Source organism: Falco naumanni, chromosome Z, assembly GCF_017639655.2.
Source record: "Falco naumanni isolate bFalNau1 chromosome Z, bFalNau1.pat, whole genome shotgun sequence".
Taxonomy (NCBI): domain Eukaryota; kingdom Metazoa; phylum Chordata; class Aves; order Falconiformes; family Falconidae; genus Falco; species Falco naumanni.
Window position 1 is genome coordinate 51,739,981 of NC_054080.1, and position 26,268 is coordinate 51,766,248.

Sequence of the window (26,268 nt, forward strand, 5' to 3'; positions counted from 1 at the left end):
AGTCCAAGGGCAGTGCCACTTTGCAGTATCTGGTAAAGTTTGTGAGCAGTAAACCCCAGAATTTCCATGCAAGTCTGGCATACCAGGACCTGCACCTCTGGCAGAAACTGCTCTGGGGAGTTAGAGCAGGTGGTGGGGAGTGGGTCCATCTGCCCATAGTGTCTAAACGCCTTTCTGGTTCTTTCCGGACATGAGCTGTCTCAGATCCTGCAGTGTGGGCAGTGGATATCCCTCCACCATGGCCAGAGGTGGGTGGAAGGCATGGGGACAGCCCCGCCATGGAGGGTGCAAGCTCTCCGTGGGGGTGATTCACACACAGCTTCAAGATTTGCCACTCACTGGTGTGAAAGGTGCCTTTTCTTCCTGAATGCACATTTTTCTTGCATGAAGTTTTCTAACACTCGCATGCGTGAACCCAGCTGTTGGTGTGTCCAGGCCTGTGTTATCAGAGCTCCTATTGCATCCCACCTGGGGGCAGGATCCCTCAGGCCATTCCCCAGCCCCATGGAGTCAAGAATAGGTCCTAGTGTCTCTCACCAGGAAGGTCAGATGGTGACTTTTATTTTCTTAATTGTCCACATTGAAATGACAGCTGAACTTCCAGATACAGAGTAGGGGTTGTCACAGCTCTGGCAGAGGACAAAAAGCAACTGTCCCCCCAGCCTGGAGCTTCAAGGGTAAGAGAACTTGCAGCACTAGCACGGTTTTTACCGCATGAGGTGGGAGAGAAGGGGTTTTTACGGAGATGTTTTTAGGGTGTTAATGCAAGCCAGGACTTGAAAGCAATTGAACCACTTTTTGACAAGGTGTCCCTGCATGCCAAGGCCCAACCACTGCAGCTCCTGTCATTGCTGCTTTAACGCCATGTTTCTCCAGGCTACCCCAGTTCCCACACACCTTTTTACGTACCTCTGCGAGGAAGTGGTAGAGAGTTGCCTTTTTTAATTATTTTAATGGAGGCCTTTATCTGGAAAGAATCTTTAGCTTGCTTTCGTGTGAAAGAAGCTGGTGGGGTGGTGAGATGTGTGTGTGTGTGCTTGGGTGTAGGTGTGTGTGTAGGAGGGCTCTTCCAGGACAGTCTTCCTCCTGCAGGGGTTCCCACTGGGATTAGTCAGGAGCAACAGGGATGAAACACGCCTTTTGGGTGCCCACTTCAATTCTACTTTCACTGATGCACTGGGAGCCTGTGGGTCAAACCCCAGACAAACCCATGGCAACCTGTATCATGCCTGTCTTGCCTCCTAGGTCATGCAGAAGACAATATACTTCTTGAGCCATGCTGGCCAAGCAGCTCCATTTCCACTAGGATGCCTTCACATGAGAGGCCTGCTCCATCCTGGCCAGCCAACCGGCTCTGGGAGCATCTGGCTTTGCTGTGATCCGCAGCAGCGCTGTTCTGGGGGTACTGGCACATGCTGCAGGGCTGGCTGGGCTCAGCCCCCCTTGTCTGCTCTGGGTGGGGATGCAAATCTACCCTCAGCTGGCCCCTGTGGGGACGCAAACTCAGTCTCACCCTGACTCCACACCCCCTTGCAGTAGTGACAGCAGCAGAAAGCACCCAGCTTGGTGTCTGCCCTTACCTTGTTCCATTTGTTTTTTTCCTGCTTGCCTCTCCTTGCTCCCAGGACCTTGCCAGATGGTTCTTGCTTTAGTGCACAGGTCTCTAGCACAAAGTGGTTTCTTGGCCAGGCACCTGGGAGGGAGTGGGGCCTTCTGCAAGCCCTGCCTGGAAAAGGGGAGACTTCTCACAGCAGCAGCCTTGCTGATGTGGTGTTGGGGGCTTGCCTGGATCCTTGTGGAGGAGTGGGAGGGGGAAAAGGGATGGAGGGGATTATTATGGTTTGAAGTCAGGTTTACAATAATGGCTTGTTGTGTAAGAGTTCAAGTGTTCAAAGAGGTGTGTTCAAGGACATCAGTGCATTTGTGCCAAGAGGAATGTCTTTCATGGTAAATGAACTCCAGTTAAATTGAATATTTATTCGAAGAAAAACTCAAGTATTTAAAGCTGGCATTATCACCTTTTTGCAGTGTCTGGGTAAAGGAAAAGATGATAGGATTTGGGGGGTATTCTACACCTGATATGAAAATAAATGTTGCTCGTCGTGGTTAACCCCGAGTTTGCCTCATCCTTTCTCGCCTAAGTGTGTGTTCTGAACTTGTCACTTACGAATGTGATCTGCAGAAGGGAAAAACCGTGGCTGTTGCTTGAGCACTGGAAATCTGAGGGAACTGGGCAAGTCCATACAGAAACGGGGCTGCGGGGCTGCGGTGGGGATTCTGCAAAGGTTAACGTGAGGGGCCTCTGCTGTTTCTTTGACGTTACCTGCCTTGCACGGGCTCTGTCCTTCCCCCGCCCATCCCCCTTCGTCTTTTGGTTTGTAAATTTATGGGAATTGCAGCTGGTGGACTTGGCAAGCTCCCCTCATTAAGAGCCCTCTTTGAAAATGGGCTGTGTTTGAGCATTTCCCTAATGAGGACAGGACGGGGTTAAAAAGTGACCATTTCATGGTTGACTTGAACCTGCCTACTTTCCTCGGTGTGCTGCCGCGAAATGCCTGACGTGAATAAACTCTCGCTTTGGGCAAGGAGGAAGCCAACGGTCCCTGCAGGGCGCCGCCGGGGGCTGCGCACCGGCACCGGGCGGCAGCGCCGGTGCGGCTCAGGCGGCGGCGGTGTGTTGGGGCGCGAGCGCACCGAATCCTTCCCCCCCCCGCCCCAAGCTGTGCCCCTGGACCGCTGTCCTCCTCACAGCATCAGAAATAAGTTTCGTCCACGACTTTGTCCCCCTTCCCCAGCTCCCCGGGTAAAATGCTGCGCCGGAGAATGAAACCGGACCCCGCGCCCTGTTGCTGCTGCACGGGAGCCGGGACCGCTCCCCGCCCCCCGCCCGCCCGGGCACAGACCACGGGGGCAGGCCCGCTGGGCGGGCGGCGGGGGCTGCCCTTCCCGTGCCCCCCGCGGCGGGGCAGGGGCCGCCCAGCGGGGAGCGGGGGCGTCCGGGCCCCGCGCCCATGGCAAAATCGTACCCCAAAAGGAGAAGGAAAGACCGCCTGCAGATGGCAGCCCACCCCCACCCCCCCGCTCCGTCTTCCCCCCCCCTCCCCCGCAACTTTCTTCTACCAGAGAGGGAAAATGAGGGATGTTTGCAAAACGTGCTGGTTGTTTCTGCAGCGTTAGATAGTGATTAATAAAGAGGGAGGGCAGAGGAGGGGGGTTTGGTGGAGAAGGAATGTGTTTGCAGGAGGAGGAGGAGTGTAAGCTATGATTGTGTAATTAAATAATTAAAAAAAAAATACTTAAGTCTCATTTGGAGAGAGAGCTGGAACGGGGTCCGGAGGGTGTGACCGGTGGATTTTTCAACTTCCAAGTTTTGCGGGGGGCGGGCGGACGTACACGGCGGGAGCAAGTCAGTAGGGAGCGCGAGGGGTAGATTTATCGCCTGAATTTTCAGGAGATCATTTTTATTGCAGTGGGCGTCTGGAAAGCACTCTCTCACCGCCGCTCGCAGGGCGCGGGCGCGCGGAGGGAGCGGGCAGAGGCCGCCGGAGGAGCCGCAGGCCGCGCCGCCGCGCGCTCCCGCCCCGGCGCGCTCCCGCCCGCATGGTCGCTGCCCTGCGAAGTTTCGCCTGCCATCACTCTCCGCGGTTTTCCTTCCCCGCTCCGGGCTGTAACCTTGAACTTTCGAGAGCGTGGTGACAATGCCGTAATAACCCACCGCCACCAACTTCTTAAAAAAAAAAAAAAAGGCAAAAAAAAAAAATTCCTCCCGCCCCCCCCCTCCCCACCCCCCCACCCCCCCACCCCCCTCGCTTGAGTCCTTCCCCCCTCATCTGCAAAACAACCACCAGCAGCAGCAGCAGCAGCAAAAGCAAGACTTCTGCGCCGCCGACTACAAGAGGGTTAAAAGTGTAGATTGGATTTCACCCCGGGAAATCTAGCACACGGAGTGAACTTGAATCTTTGGCTATTTAAGGAGGACTGGGGTTTGTTGTGAAGTTGTGGTGATCCAGGGCAGAGCCCCATCCTGATTGATTTCATCTTCCTTGAGTCTCAGATGACTTTAAAATGAATAGATGAAATTATTCCTTTTTGAGGCTTTTCTTAGGGGCTCTCCGGGCAGCGTGTTCTCAAACCGAAGTCATGATGTATTCTCCAATCTGTCTCACTCAGGTATAGATGCGTTTTTATTTGATTTATTTGGTAATGTATGCATTTATTTTCACGTGGTTTTTAATTTTATTTATATATATATGTGAGTTAATGAGTCATTGCTAGTAGTTGTAACGGGTTAAAGCACAGTTGTAACTGCTTGTCAGATCCAAACTCTTCTCGCAGAAGGGAACAGTAAAGAATAAACTGTACCAGGCCATTGTCTGGGGGAGATCCATTCAAGTGTCACCCGCAGACAAATACTGTTAATTGTTGGTGCATAAGAAGTCAAAGGTTAACAAAATGGAAATGAGCATAATTACACTAAAAAGCAGGTTTGAGAAGTATTGATTTGATTGGGATCAAACGATTTACTCTCTTTTCAGCTCGCCAGTTTACGGCAGAGTCTGATGAAAGGAAAAGTGCTGGTTTCGACAAAAAATGAGCGCTCGCCGGTGCGAAGTAATCCCGTCTTATGCTTAATTAATAATACGTAGCCTGCCACCGGCGAGGGCGATGCGAGAGGGGATGACCACGCTGTGCAGTATTTTCTTGCTCGGTTATGCAAGGGCATGGCATTTCCCCCCTCCCAGCGAAACTGCAGTGCTGGCGGACGAGCCTGCATCCCCCTGAGCGAGGGGAAAGATCTGGCCGTTTTTTTGCAACCTCACTTGCAGCCGCTTTCCGAGCCTCGACGGCGGCTGTCAGCGGGACGGCGGGCGGGAGCAGGGCGCTGCCGCCTCCGGGGCCGGGGGGCAGCCCCGCGGGGGTCCCCGCCGCTGCTGAGTGCGGTTTTGGGGACCGCAGGGGTTCAGGGAGCCGGCTTGGGAAGTCCCCCGTGTGCCCCGGAGCGTCCTTGCCGGGCGCAGGTAGCGGGAAGCGAGCGCCGGCGCGCCGGAGCCTGGTCGGAGCGAACAGCCGGGCTGCGCAGCCAGGGGACAGTTTTCAGCAGCTTTTGTGAAAGCCCGTCTTAGGGGACGCGGTCCGGGCTGTTCAAGCGGTAGCTGCTTGCTTCCACGTTGGTGCAACGCAGAGCTGAGGAAGCAGAAAATGTGCGAAAGCAGCGTCTCCTGCATTACTGTTATTAAGCGGCCGGCGATGCACTTAACAGTTGCACGGCGAATAAATAAATATGATTTAAGTTATTCCACAATTAGAAAGCATTGTAATTCAAAAGGACTGAAGTATTCATAAATTGTGAATGAAGATGGAAACAATGATAAGGCTTATTCAGTGATTGGATACAGTCCTGTAGCTTTTTGGCTGACACATTTTTTATTGTTTATATTTTGTTTGGCATCTAAGTGTGATTGACTTAGATATGGGTATTTTCAGCAAGTAAATGTGAGCTGCAGCGGAGCAAAGCTGGAAAAGAGTACTGTTGAGATACTTCTCTTCAAAAGCAAAATGAATGCTTGTAGGGAGCGTTTTGTGTAACGTGCTTACAGGTACACACAGAGAAATAATTACTTATGGTGGAATCTGCAATTAGTAAAATTAATTCTGTGTGGGCTGTCCATCCTGTGAAATTATTGACAGGCAATAAGACCTCTGCACAGGAGTATAAACCTGAAAGCACAACTTAAGAAGGCGGTTTTTACATTGGAAACATGCAAATTTTTACTACCACCTCTATTACAGTGGGTAGTTAATTTTGTTGTTTCCTGCTCTAATGACATTTTTCCCCATATGTTTGCTTTTCGGACTCACAGATGTAATAGATTTCCTCATTCTTTACAAAAGTGCATTAAAATACCGCACTCAGGTGTATACAAAAACACAGCATTGTGCTTCTGCAGCCATAAATACAAGAAAGCGATTCCTGGCTTTTGTGCGTTGATAACTTCTCCATAACATTTTACAGTCATGCTGTATCATGCCATGGGGAGACAGTTCCCACTTAGTGATACACACATGGAACACAGTTGATGCAAATTTATTTTAGTTTGTAATCTTTCTCTACTTGGAATGATGAAGGTGTTTAAAAAAATCATCTTTCTTTTCCATAAATTAAAAATTAACACTAAACTGGCAATGAGAATTTATACTTTGTTTTATTTATTTATTTAAAGCAGAAGATTGATTAATCTTATTTGGAGTTGCAACTGAGTTAAAGTAGTACTGCCAAAATTGTTCTCTCTGTCGTGTTCTCTGTCTCCAGGACTCTTGCAACGCACATTGACAGTGGTAGCATACGCCCAGAAGAAAATATTTCAGTAAAAGTTCTAAACACAGAACACCTGTTTGGGCCGAGCTCCTTGTGAAAGCAGTAGTTCACTTTGTGCCGAGGCAGTGCTGAAGCACCTTTTAGAAACAAGTCTGAAATCCACAGTACAGCTTTAAGACAAACCGTGGCAATTTGAATGTCACCCATCACTCTTTCAATAGAAGTTCGGAGGGTGCAGAATAACTCAAGGACGAAGATGACTTAACAGATGCATTTTAGTTTTTTGGGGGTCCTTTCCTCTCCTTCCCATATACCTTTCTGCCTATTTGGGAATGAGTGTAAACCGCATTTACCTCTCTTGCTGAGGCATGGTAGGATGCGGTTACCACATGCCTTTAAGTGCATGGTCTCTTGTGATATTTTTGCCGTGGTTTATTTTTATGTTATGGTGGTCCAGGAAACTCAGAACATGTTGTCATTTTCTTTTCCTCCTATAATACATTGTTTCATTAGGAACAGAGAAAATCAACACAGGAAAATTGAGTACGTGAAATTAGTACGTCAAGTTTTCTGAATAAGATTTCTAGATTTCTACCTGCTATATTTATTGTATAATTCTCAGTTCAAACTTGCATAAATTGATACAAAAGTTTATAAAAGTGGAAGGTAGGAGAAGGGCACTGCATTTCCCCCTCACCTTTTCAAAAAAGAAAACCTGGCCTATGTATTGTCATTAGATGACTGGTATTTTTTCCTTTATTTACAAGCTACATAGATATTATATAGTAGCTTCCATTTTAATTTAAATTGCCAGTGCACAGAGGTTCACCTGAGCCATTTGATGTAACATTTGAAAACCTTACCTCTATAAATCACTTTATTGCAAGAGCAACTGTGGCACATGGGTAAGTGCCATATATATATATATATATATAAAATACATAAATTCAGTATTGCCTGTATGAATATTAAGGGGGAAAAAATCAAATCCTGTAGATGGGTTTTTAGGAGATTTAGTGGAGAACGTGTGTGATTAATTGCAAATCTCCATTTAGGATCATTTTTATGGGCACTTATTCTTGTCAAGTAATGTTTCATTTGAAAGGACTCCAGATGCACAGTGAATCTCTCAGACATATCCGATAATATTGCTTTAGAACAGGATGTTCTTTGGTGTATTCTCCTTCACACTCTTTGATATGTATTTATATCTTTAAGACTAAATGATATTATGAAAGAAAAAGCTTGAATACAGTTTTAAAAAATGGGTGGGTTTTTTTCACTCTTTGAAAAAGAAACATTCAACCACTACAGACAAATTTAAAAAGTGGAATTTTTCTCTATAAAATTTTCATAGATGTAAAATGCTATAGGTTGTTATTAGTAATACTGTGTGTATTACCTATAGGCTTAGCTATTCCAAAATAGTTTGTGATGTTCTTCTTAAAAATGGAAACTAGGTGTGCGGTATTCTAGTAGCATAGAATATTTCCACATTATTTTTATTGCTATTTTAAGTTTCATATGCTGAAGTCTGTTCAGATGTAGGGGAAATCATTGTATTGGGGCAAAAATTCATTTGTCTTAGAGCTCTCCAGCCCCCTGCCTTCGCCACACCTTTAGCCCCAGCTATTAGAATTTTCAAAATCTGTTGTAAATCTGTTTTATTCAGTCTAGAATGAATTGTAAGGATTTAACATTGGCAGTATTTACACCTATGTTAATTTCTTTAAAAAAACTTATTTGAATACTTTGATTAAGATGACTTTTGTAGTAGAAAAAATGAACTTTCTTTAGTAGTTACAATTAAGGGGGGAAAAAGCATGGCATCAGGAAAGCATATGAAAATGGGGAAGTCTTATCATGGGCTGTGGTTACTGAGATCAGTATTGCCTTCCCACACAAAGAACAGATTGTGGTTTAACTCTTTCCATGGCCTAGTTTTATGTGCCAGTATAGTATCAGGATTGTTCAAATCTCTGCTGGAAACTACTAATCAGTTTAATTATTGCCTTTGTGGCTCTTTGTCAAGTATCATACTGTAATGCAATCATTTATGTCCTGAATTATCTTGCTATATTGTCCTTCTCCTCTTTTTTTCTTTCTCTTTTTCCTTTTTTTTTTTTTTTCCTGCCCCGTTTTCTTTTTTTCTGTGAAGGTAACAGCACGGTCATAGGTGAACTGCTTGCAACTGTTCTGTTGTTTTCTGTTTGATTTGAGGATGGTTAGGGAAGAGAGGTAACCAGATCTAGCGGTGTTTTTTACCATTCAGGAAATTTTGGTATTTGTTTGAAATTTGAAGATGTAAATACTAAATTATTGACCTGAAGCTTCTACAATGGCAGTGTGAACTCTGTATAATTGAGACCATCAGTTATACTTTCATCATTTTTACCTAATGGAGTTAATCAGCCTATTGATTAAACACAATTCATTCCTTGTCTGGCAACATAGTTAAAATATTAGTTTGCTACTTGTATTTTTGAATATAACTGTTACAAAGGGTTCAGTTTTAGGTTGTTTGCACTGTGCCACTCTGTATGATGAGCAATCTGCATGGTATTTAGAACTACATATACCTGCACACAGAAAGAGATACTTCTCCTACGGTCTCCCTTCCGAACCAAAATACAGTCATGTTTGATAAGCAGATCATACTAAGATCAGGCTGTTTTAAACAGTGGATTTTCTCAAGGAAACGAAGTTTTTAGGAGAGGCCTATTTAGATGCTAACATGGATGTGTAGGATGGTACCTCAAGCAGACAAAATGAATTAATTTAATTGCTATAGGATGTACTTGTAGATGACAACTAAGCATTACCTCCTTAATGCAATCGGTATCGCTGCTAGGCAGAAGATAAGAACTTGCAGGTGAAGCCAGATGACAGAAAGGGATATTTTGGAACTGTAAATAAATTGCATGGATTTCACAAAAGCAGCATTTGACCAACGGTGTGCTTATAATGTCACTCTGCCACAGCACGCAGAAACACAAAGAATGCAAAGTTTGTGCCAAGTTGCCATTTTTCATTGTACACCTCAGATTGATTTTTAAGGGGTTTAGAATAATTGTCACACTCATGTGATCAGTTAACAAATTAACTGACACTGTGGGGCTGCAAAACCCACAGTGGAGCTGCCGGAAACGTAAATGTAATTTTTGTTCCCAACTTCATAAACTTTTATTTTACAGAGTTTGGGGATGGTGGGAGGGAAGCCCAAAGAGCTGAAAGTACAGAAGCTTCTGTTCAGGATTTGTATACAACACGCTGTGTCTTTTGCCCACTTTCCCTTACTGTATACTGGTTTCTCTAGTTACCACCACTGGAATGGTGCTGTTTCAGTGCTGGAATGTTGGACGTTTGATAAGAAAATGGATCAAGTTTAATGGCGCATGCTCTTTGTGCCACCAGCAGTCTCTTGCTGAGAGCATGCTCCAAAAGCGGGAACTGTGTGGCATTACACTGAGCATGTATATGCTTTGTGTTTCTGTGCCACAGAGAAGAGAAATGAACTGTGGCATTCGCCTCAGCCTTCTGAACCTTTCTGCTCAGATTTTTTAAAACCGTATAGTGTCCTCTTTGTGCAATGGTACTTTTCTTGATATTAGCCGTTCACTCAGATATTTAAATGTTAGAAACAAAACATCTTGATGGTATCTCTTTTAACTGATGTTGTCTTTGCAGCGTTGCAGGATGAAGTGAGGGGAGGCATACAAAATAAAATCTTCACATGGTTCTTTCAAAGAGTGAAATATGGGGAAAATGCAATTCTCTATGCACTTTTTGTCTGCTGCCTGACAGCTGTAGTAATTGCATAAGAAGTGTAATGCAGAGATTTGTGTAAATTTTAAGTGTTTATTCTCTTCAACTTGGATTTCACTTTTAAGATTTTTCAGAAACCTTTATTGGTACTGCTTTGATTATGAGAACTTACTGACTTTGAGTTTTCTTCTTCTCTTCCTTTTTATCTCTCCACTTCTTTCCACAGGATGAATTTCACCCATTCATTGAGGCACTTCTTCCACATGTCCGTGCAATTGCCTATACTTGGTTCAACCTTCAGGCTCGAAAACGCAAGTACTTTAAAAAACATGAGAAACGAATGTCTAAGGATGAGGAAAGAGCAGTCAAGGATGAGCTACTTAGCGAAAAGCCTGAAATTAAACAGAAGTGGGCATCCAGGCTCCTGGCTAAGCTGCGCAAAGATATTCGCCAAGAGTTCCGGGAGGATTTCGTGCTCACGGTGACTGGGAAGAAGCACCCATGCTGTGTATTGTCCAATCCTGACCAGAAGGGTAAGATTAGGAGAATCGACTGCCTGCGACAGGCTGACAAAGTCTGGCGTCTGGATCTAGTCATGGTGATCCTGTTCAAAGGCATCCCCTTGGAAAGTACGGATGGAGAGCGGCTCATGAAATCCCCACATTGCACAAATCCAGCACTTTGCGTCCAGCCACATCACATAACAGTGTCAGTCAAGGAGCTTGATTTGTTTTTGGCATACTACGTGCAGGAGCAAGGTAGGAAGCAGATTGTCATGTTTCTATGTTAGTATGTCAAACTCAGATTCCAAGTAGCCCTTTTTCCCCTATGGGCTGGCTTCCAGTGAAACATTATTCTGTGGTCTATAGATGTAATGTGGGTACATATCCATATGTAAATCAGCATGTATACATACATACTTAAATACACACACATTCCTACAGACCCATGTAAATGACATGTATGTCTGACATATGTGCCTTGTTCTCTTTCAAGAGAAAGTGGGACATACCAAGGCAGTACTTCAGTTCTACTGAAGTTGCTTTTTTCTTTTGGTCAAAAAGTGGCAATATATTCTGTAGTTTTTCCAGTTATGACTTCAGAAAACATTCTTCTTGTTTTTCAGGTAGGTTTATTTTTATTTTAATTGCCCCAGTTCTGTTAGTAAAAGATGCAGTATGTGCAATTGCACAATCACAATAAATACTACAAATATTTTTTGTTGTCTTTGTAGCTATGAGTAATCAAGAATTCATCCTTAAATTGATGTACCTACTATCACTTTGAGGAGCAATTGTAGACTTTCTCACGTCTATAAAATAAAACATGAAAAAACTAGCACAGAAACATTGCTTTGTAAATACCAAATGTAGTCAGAATTATACCATACAGTACTTAACATTTCTAGCTCATCTTTCCTATCTGAGCTTTAAAACAGTGATACAAGTTGTAATATTTTGAGAGAACTTTTCCTGAAAAGTGTATTTTTATAATCTTACTTGTATACTTGATTTTTATTTGGTAGGTAATTGAAGTGTGGAAAATTGCAGGAACACTGTGGAGAAGCTTCTTAAAATTAGTTTTACAAAATGAAAATAAAAGCAGGGCTTCTGCTAATCACAGATCAGGGGAAAAGCTGCCAGTCATAATGCATATTCAGATAACAATATTCATAGGCAGGTTCGCTGAAACTGTAAATGGCTGTAAGTAGGTAAAGTTTTTTTTCTCTGATAGTAAGCCTCCTGAAATGCTTTTCCTCCTGCAACGGGTCATTTTGGTTCTTTCTGGTGATTATATTATCCTCTAGGCATCTTTGTATTGCTGACCGATTGGCGGTGATAAAGCATTTCTTTTTTAGCCGCAGATCTCAACTAGGGAAAGTTTGACCAGCCGCAGATGGTGGGCCATTTCACAACTTGGCCTGGTGGTAGGCAGAAATGGCCTGCAGAAGGGCAGATGGCAGGCTGTTATCTGACGCCTGATGCATAACTGTGGGATTTGACTGAAAACCAAATGGAGTGGATTTTGTTACTAACAAAAAAGTAAAATCGCACATGTCTTCATTTAACATGTACTCATTCTTTAAAAGAACAGATACACAACAACCTTTTTTGTTTTTAGTGAATTTGTCTTTTAACATTTACTCATGTAAGAGGAGCACTGTGTTCATGTGAACATAGAGTTCAATTTTTTTGATTATTCATCATGAAAAAATATCGTTTAGAGTTTTGGTTTGTTTCCTGCTTGTATTTTTTGTATCTTTCTCTCCATAGCAGTAGACAACACTTAGATATTTTGCAGCGACTTTAAGCAGCTGCAGAGTCTTGATAAAACTGTTCCCCGGTAACATAGGAAGAAAGATTTCTTTGAGAGCATTAAACAAAATAACTTAATGATGAATTTGTACCTTTAAACTCCATTTGTGAAGAAAAATTCAAACGGTATTTTGAATGCATATATTCATTGCAAGACATAGCTTACTGATTAATTCTAATGGATATACCTGTCTCTAAAAGTCAAAACTACAAAGAGAGGCAAAACAACTTAAGTAGTTCTGGAGCCGAAGAAGCTGGGATCAGAGTACTCTTACATACTGTTGACTAAAGTGGTTGGAAGCCAGTAACTTGAAGTGGGAGAAGGAATTGCAAGGCAGGGCTGATTTTATTGATTTTAATGGATTGAGAATATGAGTTCTCTTAAAACAATTGCCTAATCAGAAAGAAGTAAGATAAGCATGCTGTAATATTATAACTTTCAAATTACATGATGCTGTTTTGAAAATGTACTGGAGGATGAAGCTGGCTAATTTCTACGTACCAAATCACCCTTAGTAGAGTAGTAGAGTCTTTTGTTTATTGTAAACTGCATGTATTTTGTACCTGTCTTGCTGCTTCACAGTAAATCTTCTGTTAACATCTGTTGGCTCTCTTCTTAAAGAAGTCATATTAAGTTATCTTTTATGTTCTTTTTCTGTTTTGTTAAACTTTGATTCTCTGTCCTTATTGAAAGCAGGTTAATTGTGGCACTTTGTAACGCATTTGATTAAGAGCACCAGGCTTCGCAAAAGATAAGAAAGAAGTCAACCAAAATGCTGCACTGTACGCATGCTGTTTTGCTTTTTATTTCTCTTTTAGAATATATAAACTGGACTAACAGAATCATGTAAAAACTAAGCGGAGACAAACAAATCCCTGAAGAAAATACGAAGAAGGAATTAGCACATAAAATGAATAAAGGGGCCAAGTAGTTTGTTTTTTTGTTGCTTTAAAAAAGAAGATTAGGGGAAAAAAGAGGAGGAAGGGTAGTTTGAGTGCCAGTGATGGTTGCCAGTGGCACCAGGATTGGCATCAGACCTTCTTTGTTTAGCTTAGGATGCCTGTGATTTGTTGGTTGGCATCCGCAATGCAGTGCAGAGTAATGTTACAATATATTGACAATTTCCAGTTCTAGAAGTGTCAATAATCCTTTCAGTTCTTAATAAAACCAGCTTCTACTTCCATGATTGCCTTGAAAGAAGAAATAAGGAACAACCTATGAAGTTCTGTCATTGACCAACTTCATCTGGTTCTACTTTTCGCTCATCTCCCTCAGAATTCAGCATCTCCCCCCCTTCTCTTTCTACTATCCTCTTGTGCTTTAGGATCTTAAAAAAAAAAAAGAAAAAGAAAAAGGGTCTTGACATAGGTTGTAATGCTGCTCCTTTGACTGAAATGGAGGAAGAAAATGGGAACTACACACTGTGATCAATGTTTAGCATCAAAATAATTCTTAATCATAACACAGTTCTATGGGGTTCTGCTTGTTGATTGTCCCTCTGCCCTTCCCCCCCCTCCCCGAGTTTTGAAAAAGCCCGAACATTGAAAGTGTCATGTACGTTGTTTCTATTGAAAAAACTGCCTTTTTTTGGCCTTTTTTAATTCTTTTATTAGGTTTTTTTCCTGTCAGGCATTAGAGAGTGTCTATCATTTGGTATGAAACGGATCCCAGTCCATAAAATCATTTGATGGTATTTGATTCAGTGCAGTGCTTATGCTGTGTTCCCGTTGCTACAAGAACCGCCATTTTGTTTGTTGAGTGCCAGGAGAGTGGAAAAAAAAGGCAGACAATGTGCTTGATGCCAATAATGGTTGCCAGTGGCACCGAGGTTGGCATCAGACCCTCTTTGTCTAGTTGCTGAATGCCTTTGATTCGTTGGTTGGCATCCGCATTGCAGTGGGCACATTGGAAAGTTTTTGACAATCAGTGAATGAAAGCGGCAGTACTTGTTTGCTGCAACAGAACTCAGATAATATAAATCCCTTCTTCTGATAGATGTTTTACTTACTTTTACAATGGCTAATAAAAAAAAATATTTAAAATTGCATTGCTGTTTTTTCTAAAGCATAAAATATCTACAGCAATGTGCCTCATCTGCAGAATCCCTAATCCCTGCATCATCTCTGCTGTTTTTTTGCAGCATAAATAAAATGCAAACTTGATGTTAGGTATTTCAGCACATACTGAATGAAGCATAGCAGACCAAATGGTTTGGGAGTTTAAAGGACTGAAGCAATGATACATGTAAATGGTAAACATTTGTCAGTGTTTTTAATGCAGGTGGCTCTCAGAGTGCATGTCTTCGATCAGTCCTTGTTACTGTTTACACTCTGCTTTGTCCATGTGTTAGAGCGATATAATTGGGGGAGCCCCCATTCCCAGCTGTTAACAAAGTCTGAAGTTGAGGGAGAGGAGGGTCTTTTAAAGTATCCAAGAAGGAGGGCAGAAAATAGCTGCAGATGTCCTCAGTCTGACACTGTTCAGGCACTCTCGGTTTTTTTAACTTCGTCAACCATCAAGATGCCACTGCAGTTCCAGCCACATGACACCGTTACCAGGAAATCTGCAAAAAGACTAAATCATTTTTGTTGGAAGTTTCCTAGATAGTTAGCATTAATATTGCTTTCCGGTTAACTGCTATTATCTCATTAATTAATAAGAAGGATTAGGAGCTCTACCCAAAGGGCTGCGCAGAAGGAAGCCTGGCCTGCGTGAGTCCCCGAGCCGCCAGGCTGCGTCCCGTCTCCTGGGGGGCGGGGGTGGGTGACGGCGGGCAGGGAGGAAGGAAAGGAGGAGAAGGCGAAGCGGGGGGCGCGCCGGGGCGGCACGGGCAGGGCGGCCGGGGCGGCCCGGGCAGGGCGGGCTGGGGCGCAGGACGGCTCCGCGGCGGCGGGGCGGCGGCGGGGCGCGGGCCCGTTCCCCGCACGGCGCGGGTGCGGAGTGCCGCACCGCACCGGCTCCAAGCCGTGTTTAGCCCAGCGTAACGCTGGCGGGCTGGCAGCCCTCACCCGAACGGGGATATCGCTGCTGCCCTTAAGGCAGCACGTATGCGCTGCCCTGCTGTTACAAACGCGTCGCCCTTCCGGGGGGAACTGTAATTCTTTTCCAAACGTTGATACGTCCGAATTGCTGGAGCGGGAGGGTGAACTCTAGGTGTACCGACGGCTCGACCCTTTTGTTAAGCTGCTTGAGTCTTGCGAGTTTATTTTTATAGGGAGCTCAAATGTTGAAGCGGCTCTGTGTAGTCATTTTCATGCTGTACTTTGGTTTTCATTTAGTAGGTACAGAAAATGGATGATGCAGTAATATCATAATAATGCTTTGCATATTTTAAACTGATAAATACAGTTACGTGGGTTATTTTGCTGTGATAACATGATAACAAGAAATTCCACCTAAAATCACAATCAAAACTACGTTTTAAGCCGTCTCCTTTCTATGTAAGTCGTATAATGGTCATACATCTAAGTGTCACACCACCCAGATGGATTTTGGCTGAGGGTTTGCATTTCTGGTGTGCACTGATGCTTCCACATACAATTAATAAAAAAATAATGGGCTTAGAAGAATTAATCAATCCGTTGAATTGCTGATTGTTCCTACTTCCATTAACTTTAATGATTTGCCTACCTCTGAGCACTTCACCTGGCAACATACAGTAGAACATTTTACCTGTTTTGCAGAAGGATATGTCAAGGTACAGGGTGATTTGTTGGGGTTTACACAGCAAATTATTAGTTACACTGGGAACAACAGCAAATAGAGCTTATTATTGCCTGTACGTACAGGCATCTAGGTTCTCCAGGAGCTTGCTGCTTACACAGTGATGTGGCATGTTGATCCCTTCTGCTAAATCTCGATTTTGAATCAGAAGGCCAGTGCAGAAGCATGAGTTTATATTCTATCTGTCCTTGTATGACAAGAGCTTTTTGTAGTTTAAGCATCTGGTAGGGCATAATAAACCCTTTTAAAACTCTGAATTACTTTGAGCAATTCCAGTCTATTCAGGCATGCAGAAAATGTAATTTTAAAAAACTTTTAGTGTCAACTGAAAAAGACACTGTATTGATTTCTTTTCTAGTCTTCTAATGTAAAATTTTGGCTGACTACTTTGTTGAGTATCCCTATGGTGCTAAAAATTACAGGCAGGAAAGACGTTTGTCTTTAGGAGATGGAGGTTAATCTGGTGTATATACAGGTGTAATAACATTTTTCAATTGATGATTTGTTTATGAAGATGCAAGACATTAAAAGGTTTAAAAAGGTCACCCATCAATTTTCATTTTTCAGAATGTGTATGTGTGAGCTGACATTTGGACAGTAGGTCTGCAGAATTAAAAAGGTGTATTTTTTTTTCTTTTTATTTTAGTTTCTCTCAGAACAGGGTTGTGGGTCATATGACAGGTTCATGAGAAAGAAAGGGAATTTTCTGTATTTTGTTTTACTGTTGCAGTCAGGAATGAAATACATAAACATTTTAGAAGGAGCTTTTAGCTTCTGTTTTTTCTTACCTGGCACACCAAGGAGAGTAATTTTCACAGGGTTAAATGACATTAATTGTGTTTAAGACAGAAGAGGCTTATGGTTAAGTAAATTCTGTGCAACTAGTTTAAAATTTAGAGGTCAGTGTTAATTTATGAATGACATTTAGATTGACAGCAAAAAAGCTATAAAGTGAAGAAAAGAATAGAAAAGAAAACAGAAGATTCTTGCCTCACGGTAGTTTCAGACAGAAGAACAATACTGGGAACAAATAAATGCTTTTAAACTATAAATAAGGCCACTAATTCATAAAGGAAATACTTCAAATAACAGCAGAGATTTATGTTTTAAATTTCTTAATTTTCATGCATATTGAATTCATCGTAATTGTGAAAACTTCATTAAAATAATTAAACACTAAATACCACTGCACGTTGGGTTTTAAGGTTGATTGCATGAAATTGCTGTCAAACCTGCTTTTTTTTCCAGCTTTCCCTTCCCTGTTTTTCCTCTCTGCTGTTAGTATAGTAATGTAGACATCTTAAGGACTGGTGGCCCTCCGAACCTCCAGTTCTTGGAGCAGTGGACCACAGTACCAAGCACAGTAATTCAAGAGGCTTCCTAAAGCATTACATTCCGGTCTGAACAGCAAGGTGGTATATATTGCTTTGCTGTAATGAATTGAGTTCGGATGATCTCAAGATCAAGTAAAATGGCTATCGAATGAATAGGATTCCTCCTTCCATTGTGGGGTGGAGAAGAAATAAATCTCTTATCTGGAAACACTTTCTAGCTGCTAAGTGAATATGAAAAAGGGAGAAGGTCTGTGTGATTAGCCAGTTTGTTTGACAGATGTCAAAGAAGGTGTTATTTGTTTCATAGTGAGATTTCATGTTTTTATTCTGTCTCCTTTTTTTTTTATTTATTTTTATTTTTTAAACTCTGGTGGAACTTCTAGAAGCAGTTGCTGAAAACCTGGCTCAGGGCAGTGAAGCCTGGATTAGAAGAGGTTTGAAAGGCTCAGAAGCTAGTAAAAGGGAAGTAAATCTTAAGATTATTAGCTTTGTCCAAGAGAAAAGAGAGCTGGTTTGGGTGTGTACATTGTACCGTCTGGGAGCAGTGAGTTGTGTGTGAAGCTGGGAACATTCTTCTAGCACAGCTGTTAATCTTTTCCCCCCACCTTTTTATTTACAGAAAGATTAATTTCTTACACTCTCCCCCCTGCAAACTCTCCTTTCAGGGAGGTTCTTTCCTTTTCTGAAGTATATTGCACTTTTTGTATTTTAAATAAATATATTTCTTTAGCCTTTTCTTATGAACCTCATTATTGGTGTGCGACTTTTGTTCTAACTTTTTTCCACAGTCGTTGGGAGATGGGCACATCAGACTTGGCTTTTGTGGGGGATTCTGTCTGAGGAGGGACTGATAGTCTCAAGTGTGTTTACCAGTAATAGTGTTTTGGAAGTTTTTAACCAGCTTGAGGACTGGAGCTTTTGCCTTCATGCCCCATGACTCCTTTGTGCTACATCTTTCTTGCCCCCATGCCCCTCCTCAAGACAAAAAGGTGACTTAAATTACAGAGATGTTGAAGGCATTTTAACATTGCTTTCTTCCTAACCACATATGGTGTTTGGGACCTTTTAAACTGTGTTTTTCACTTAAGAAATAGAATTAAAATAAGGAGAAGTTGCTGATACAGTAATGGAGAAAGTGTCCAAAAGCTTAGCTGAAGCACATTCAACCATTACGTGTTCGTTTCCCTGGGAGAAACTTCGCACTTTGTAACAGTAACTGCCTGTCTCCAGAGTGGAAGGGAAACTTTTCTGTTTTCCAGTGTCCTTCCATAAAGGCACCTTCACTAAAGGCATCTCTATGGCTTTAATGGACTTTTAATTATTTCCCCCCTGGAAAAATGCACATGGAAATTGAACAAAACGGTTCCCCTTTTCTTCCTTAGAGAGTGAACACGAACACCAAACACAAAAACGAACAGTTAGTGAACCCTGTGTGAGAAACTCAGTGTGTCCATTGAGAAACTAGAAAAAAAGGACAAGTTTTCCGATACGTTTTGATGCAAATGCAGTGCACAAGTAAGTATATTCTGTATTATTTGCAGTTATTTGACAATTGAGAATTTTAAACATTTAGGTCTTGAACATATTGTTTATATGTTTCAAGTTATATTAACCTGAATTACTATACATATTTTCATAAAGGATGAATTTAAACAAGTGAGAGATCAGTATGAACTATTTATCTTAAATCTAGTATCATATTTTAATTTTTAGTCAGTTATCTTGCTGTATCTTTCAGAAGCTATCTTTTGCGAAGATGTCATAGGATTCATACATTTTTCTTTAAAATAGAAGCAATGAAATGTGCACACATAAGAATCCAGTAATTACAAACTCCATGTCTTTATAAATTAAATATAATTAAAATATGAACGGAGTATGTATTTTTTGCTTGTGAGTTGCATTGGCCTAAAATGCCAAGCCTTTTTTCCACGTTTTTTGATAAAGCGACTAACAAGGAAATGCTGGATTTGCGTAGAAGATTATTACGGAAGTGCCTTGTGGCTGAGAGATAGTGAGTATATTTACTGCAGCATCAGCTTTCCATTGCATGATTAATGCCATTGAAAATGATGCCAGACATCTTGAAAGGATGACTACGCTCCAGTGTCCCTGATTTAAAAGTATGAAAACATCTCCTAGTCAAGACAACTTGTATTTTATTATTCTGACATCTGCAGTTTCTGGACGGATTACCTTAAATTTGTTATGCTGTGTTAAAAGACGTGTTTTACGAGGCTGGCCTCAGCTCCTGGCCTCAGTGTCAAGAACCCTGCTATGTGATGCAACATGTCTTGTTAGGTTTAATTGACCAAAGCCGATTTGTTAAAACAATTCATTTGTGCTGTAACTCATGCCCAGGCCACGTTGCTACCTGAATCTCTTGACCTTGACTTGTCTGGGTCATGAAATGGCTGCGAGCAGCTTGACCTCTCCATCGTTCAGCAGCCATGCCACTTCCTCTGGTTCTTTGTGGTAAGATCTGACAAGATCTCAGCCCCAAATTTATACCCCAGTGGGTTTCATGGTGTCCCTCTGGAGCGGCTGTGTACTCCCTTGCATGTGCTCCTGGTGTCACCACCTTTTGTCTGCTGACAGCGATGGGGACAAATTGACATTTCATAGTGGAAGAGTGGAAGTGGTGGGAGATTTCTAGGGGCTGGAGGGAATCCTGATCCTCTCTCAGGCTGCAGTGCATTTATCTTCTGTTAGGGTGTGTGGGTTTGCTAAGTTTATCAAGGGCAAAACCCGTCAGGCTTAGATGGTCCCATTTCACTGTGAGCATTGTTTGGGTGAGATATGCTGGGAAGAAGGTTCTGCTTTAAAAATGTTTTGTGATTAAATGTAATGTGTATGCACACCACCTCGATCTTTAGGAAACAAGACTGATCAAAATAATTTCTTGACAAGAAATGGAGGAGAATGTCGTGTCAGTATTGTAACTGGCTATTTGATTTCTTCAGTACTAAACCATCATTTTCTTTAAGAATCAGATTGTACTCAAGAGCAACCGCAGTCTCTAAAGCAAAGGACTTCACATACCATGCTTGATGCAGTACTTAAACATGTTGAAAGGGGAGAAAGAACAGTCTTTGTCTTTTGCCTTTTTTTTTTTTTTTTTAGTTTTTTTTTTTAGATTTGTGAAACACTTTGTTTCTAGGGGAACCGGCTTGTCCTTAAGAATTACTCTCAGGGGCTAGGAGGTGGGGGGTTGGGAGTTATTGGCCCCATATCCCAACAGACTGCCTACAATCAGTGTCCCTGACGCTAATGTTGGCTTCTTGAGATAGGCTTTGTGCTTCCTGTAATTACCTACAATTTGATTGTTAGGACAGTTTAGTTTTTTGAGGTGGGTATTATGTCTAATCATCTGCTGCCTTGTGCTGTGGTTTTAGGAAATCAGTGCCTTTTGAAATCAGTGACTGGATCTGTTGAAAAACCAATGGCATGATACAGCCTTGCTGTGTGAAGGAAGCTCATATGCTGGTACTAGTACCATTATAAAACAAATAAATCTGTAATCCAGTGGTCATCAGATAACTGGTATGTTCTTAATTTAAGACCTTAGCCTGAAAACTTTGCTCACCTGAGTAGATTTGTTCAATCAGATTGACCTCACTTAAAACATTTTCTTTCACAGCACTACGTGCTGACTTTTGCAGCATATGACCAGGTTTATGTTTCCGCAGGCCACCTGTTTTCCCTGTTGACTCATCGATTGTTTTTTGAAAAAGAAAAAAATAATCAGGTTGTATGTGTACATGCAGCATTCTCATGCACTTGCAAATGACCAAACCTTTTCTTTCAGCGTGAAACTCCACAATCTAGGTGTGATTTTTAATTGCGGTTATGTAGTTCCTCTGAAGGAAGAGGGTGGGGATGCTGACGCAAGGAGCTTGAACGCTTATCACTGTGATGACAGTGTAAAGTATGACTCAGTGTTTAGATGCAAGGACCTCAAAATCCTTATCCCGGTCCCCAGCACTGCCATGGCTCCCCAGGTGACTGCAGGCAGGTTGCCTCTGGTCCCAGGGGGAAGAGGCAGAGCACCGCTTGTTTGAGCACCATCTCAGCGAGGCAGAAATACCGAGATACACACTGGCTGAAGAGTTATAGCCATAGCCCTTCCTGTATTTCACTGCAAGTAAAACCCATGCACCGGTGCCCAGCCCTCAAGTGGGCTCTGCGTTGTGAAGAAATGTCTTAGCGGGTTTTCTCATGCCCGGACAAAAGCAACTTGCCTAAGCAGGGAGGGCTGGCACAAAGCGTTCTTCCGCTGCAAGCCCTGCGGTGGTACTGCTCCGTGGGAGAGGGCCTTGGCAAGGAACACGGCTGTGGCCTCAGCCCGCCATGGGAGACCTGGTCTGTGGTTGGGGGGCTCCTGGGGTCACCTATGCTGCAGTCTGCAGGAGCTGTGGGCAGGGCTGGCCCACAGCATGGGGCAGGCTGCGCTGCGGCCAGGGACCCCACAGAGTTTTCTTGCCCCAGGGCAGTGAGGGGGAAAAATGCTTGAGACAGAAAGGGGAAAGAAACCATTGTCATGGGCAGTTTATGTAAGTGCAGCCAGCTGGCCTGCCACAGGGGAGGCACCTGCAGTGCCTGCAGGGGTGGCCTTCGGTGTCAGTGTGGTTCCCCATCCCTCTCCCCACTCTGAGCCTAGGTTTTCAGGTCAAGTGGGCTGGTAGCTCAGACCAGAGCACACCAGCATGGGAGGAAGATGGACGGTCAGGAGTGTGGGCTGGTGTGTGAAGTGAAACCCAAGCTCATGTAACCGTGCTTGTTTCTGGAGTATGCGGGTCACCCTGTTTCATCTCCCAGACTTGGGCCGGTCTGTTTTGTGAGGCAGCCGAGGGGAGGACGGTGGTTTGTAACGGGTTAGTCCGGAGTCTTGGCTTGAAGGGCCTGCGTTTGCCTGAAGCCCCTGCTGATTGTACCGAAACTCTCCTAAATACGTAATCAGTAACTTGTGCGTTTTGGACACAGCGTGCCATCTGCTTTTGCTCCTGAAGTCATTGCTTTTTTCATTCCTTCCTTTATGATGATATTTCAGGGTTGGTGGTGAGCCAGCTGTACCATCAACACCTACAGAATTACTGTGTCTACTTCTCAGGGTGGGAAGTGACGTGAATTCATAAAAATGAAAAGAAGTCTGTCTGTGCACTTTCCCCAGGTGATACCGAAATAGAGCAGTTTACAGCTAACCAAGGGTTAACATCAAAAGTTATTCTATTGTTTATCTTCCAGTTAAAGAATAACCAGCTTGTGCAGAAAGGAGAATTGGAAAATTGATTGGGCTGTCTTGATTCAGACACATAATTTAAACTATATCAAATTCTGAGTTTACCATGTATGCATTCGTAGGTGAGTTCACTGCCTGTAGTTCAGTCATCTAGAAAGGTTTATGTTGTACGAGTCATGGACTTCGGTTTTATTAAACCTGAGGGAATTTTTTTTTTTAAAGCTCTATGTAATTACTTTAACTGGCTTAATTGTTGCCTTCTTTTTTTTCTTTTTAAGTTAAGGAAACAGGTATCACGTTGTTACATAGAGCGTAGGAATTTTTCCTGCATTTTAACTATAGTGAGGAGTGCTGGTACATTTTAAAACGTGCCTAATCTTGCATTGTCATACACTAATGCAGTGTGTATATGTAGACCTCCCTGTGCTTTCACATATTTTTTTCACTATATTGCTGCTATAACTCAAATATTCTGGGACAGGAATTATAGTTGCCCTGTAATGATTTCTGTTCTATTTACAGCCTCCAAATAAAGGAAAAGCTGCTTATAGTAGAATGAGGATCACTGGTCTTTCAGTAATTAAATAGACTTGTTATACTGCATTAATCCTTTTTGGAACATTTGGAATGACTTCTTAGCACTCACAAACACAGCATTAGGGCCAGCAATTAATCTGTTGTTTGTCCTCCAACATTTGTGTGATGTAAAGCATGTGCATTCAAAGATGTGTTTCAGGTTTAGGACTAGGATCATTGCAGAGTCAAATAATTATATTGATCATTCAGTGGTGTGAACAAAGGTCTAGAATGAAGTTGCAACAATCGTTAGAAGGACTCACACACCCCTAATTGCATCCAACTGAAAGGACTGCACTGTAATGGTGTTCAGTGCTGTCTAGTTTTGGGTGCTGCACATGAGAAAAGTAAGTGTGAATTATTTGGCGGTATCCAGAAGCTTTCTAGATTTCTGATTAGCCTTTCCTGTAGGTAGAACAAGAAGTAAAGGCTTAACATTTCATCAGGAAAGATTGTGTTCAAGGGAAAACCCAGTAACTTTCCAATGATGAGGGTAGCATAGACTGGGAGAGGAGAATGTGCTATTTTTATCAAGGACAGGATTTAGGAAGCATCTACCAAAATGAGACACCTTAAACTTGATCAGATTGTCCAGGAGAGTGGTGGTTCAGGTGATGCCTTGACGTCCTTTGTAACCTCAGGGTCCAGCGATATTGATGCAGGAGTCAAATTGGCTCCTTTTCTGAGCTTTGAATTAAAAAATAGTGAGCAACTAAAATTACCTGAACTTTCTCTCAGACTTTTGCAATTTCATAATTGCTTTCCTGAATGTAGCCTGCTTAGTTTTCTTTGATCAGAAGGGCATGCTAATTCGCTTGGTGCTGTGCTGGAGTCCTGTGCTGTTCTCCTGCATTGTTCAGCAGTAATTAACTTGAAGCATAGTGCAGAGCATTAGCTTCTGAGCCTAGGTTAAATCATCAGAAGAGTCTTATGTTCCTGTAGTACATAGTCTTAGAACACATTATCCTATTGCAGTAAGATAAAAGTGGTTTTAAATATAGTCCAGCCAGTTTGACCTTGTCAGAATTCAAGCCATATTAATGGCAACTTAGGCTTGCTGACACGTTTCACAGTGGGATGAGCATTAACACAGAACTCCATATTCCATCTGGTGAGGAACCTACAGAGAGGGCTATACATAGACATTTTCTTAATTTCATATTACGGTATAACAAGATGTTCTGTCTTCCCTGTGCTCATGACACTTCTCCTGCCATTGAGAAGCACCCTGTGCCCGAGACCAACAGACACAGTTCAGAAGAGACACTCTAAACCAGCAATATTAGATCATGTACATATGACCACTGAATAATAACAGTTATGGGTCGTGTTTTGGGGAGCAGCAATTAGCAACAGTTTTATTATAGAAAATGTATTTATGAAGTCCCTGGCTTTCTTTGTAATGCCCTGGAAAGACGTGTCAAAACATGCAGAACAGAATTTAATGATTAATCTACAAATTGCATATAAGCTGCAAAAAAGCTCTGAATTTTTAAATTGCATATAAGCTGCAAAAAAGCTCTAAATTTTTAAATTTGATTCTGCTGAAGTTTGCCTACATGGTATAATGCAGTGATACATGAAGACATCATGGTGAGGTCTGAGCAAGCTCACATGGGTCCTGAAAGCAGCAAAACTTCATTTATATGGTTTTATGTACACTGCTCCTGTGGGTTCCCTACAGGATGACATGAACCTACTCTGGAAAAATAAGCCCATTGGAGTAACGATAGCAGGCTCATGTGAACTTCTCTTAGTTATATGTGTGGTTTTCTATATGTGTGTTTTATAATAACAATAATATATGCATATGAGTCTGACTATATTCATTGATATGGTGTTTGATATGTAGTTTCCAGTTTGAGTGAATGATGTTTTGCACACATCCTAGTTATGATGTATGTTATTAGCAAGGATGCCTTACTTTGGTTCTTGAGGCTGGTTTCTGTAGCACTGAGAGTGCATGACCTATTTGAAAGTGGCCCATAGAATCACAGAGTCATTTAGGTTGGAAAAGACCCTTAAAATCATAGAGTCCAACTGTAAATGTAGCACGGCCAAGTCCACCACTAAACCATGTCCCTAAGCACCACATCAACAAGTCTTTTAAGTACCTCCAGGGATGGTGATTCCACCACATCCCTGCTTGATAACCTTTTCAGTGAAGAAATTTTTCGTAATATTCAATCTAAACCTCCCCTGGCACAACTTGAAGCCATTTCCTCTCATCCTATGGCTTGTTACTTGGGAGAAAAGACTGACATCCACCTCTCTACAACCTCCTTTCAGGCAGCTGTAGAGAGCAATAAGATCTCCCCTCAGCCTTCTTTTCTCCAGAGTAAACAGCCCCAGTTCTCTCAGCTACTCCTCATAAGACTTGTTCTCTAGACCCTTCACCAGCTTCGTTGGATGCACTCCAGCACCTCAATGTCTTTCTTGTAGTGAGGGGCCCAAAACTGAACAGAGCGTTCAAGATGTGGTCTCACCAGTGCCATGCTGGCATGTTTCTCGTTGCTTGGGTGTACAGAGTAACCGCATCACTGGACATCACAGGTAATGAGTAAATGTGCCAGCATTTTCCAGCTTCACAGCGTTAGTGACTACACAGAGGCAGCTACCACTCATCAGTGGTTTTTGAGTCTGTCACTCTTTTGCTGCTTGGTGGTCATGGCCTGAGTGCCTTCTTGCTGATGGAAACCGCAGCAGTAACTCAGATCCTGCCAGAACCTGGGGGGATGCAGGGAGTGGGTGAGGTGAGAGAAAACAACACATGTGGGGCTAGGGAGGAGTGGGTAGGGTGTGCATCAAAGAGTGAGTGCCCAAGAGTAGGTGTGCGGAGAGGGTGGTGGAGGATGACATCTCCATTGCCAGTGGCACCAGTTTTGAAATGTCTGTTCTGGACAGGTCTGTATGACTTCTGAAAAGTAGACTCTCTTCTGCCTTTATGGTAACCCAAAGTTACTTCATACAAAATATTTGCAGGTCCAGATTTTGATGTT

General features: G+C 42.6%; 1 protein-coding gene across 10 annotated transcripts in view; it reads left to right on the top strand.

Moving 5' to 3' along the window:
* Positions 1 to 26,268, top strand: part of NFIB (nuclear factor I B) — a 274,440-nt gene that overhangs the window by 91,552 nt on the left and 156,620 nt on the right. For 7 of the 10 annotated variants that reach the window (XM_040580935.1, XM_040580926.1, XM_040580928.1 and 4 more), the window contains exon 2: positions 10,308 to 10,839. In XM_040580935.1, coding sequence (XP_040436869.1) covers positions 10,308 to 10,839 — 532 coding nt within the window. Of the gene's footprint in view, positions 1 to 3,830; positions 4,171 to 10,307; positions 10,840 to 26,268 lie in introns of those variants that run through there. The other 3 variants (XM_040580929.1, XM_040580930.1, XM_040580934.1) reach the window with 2 other exon arrangements.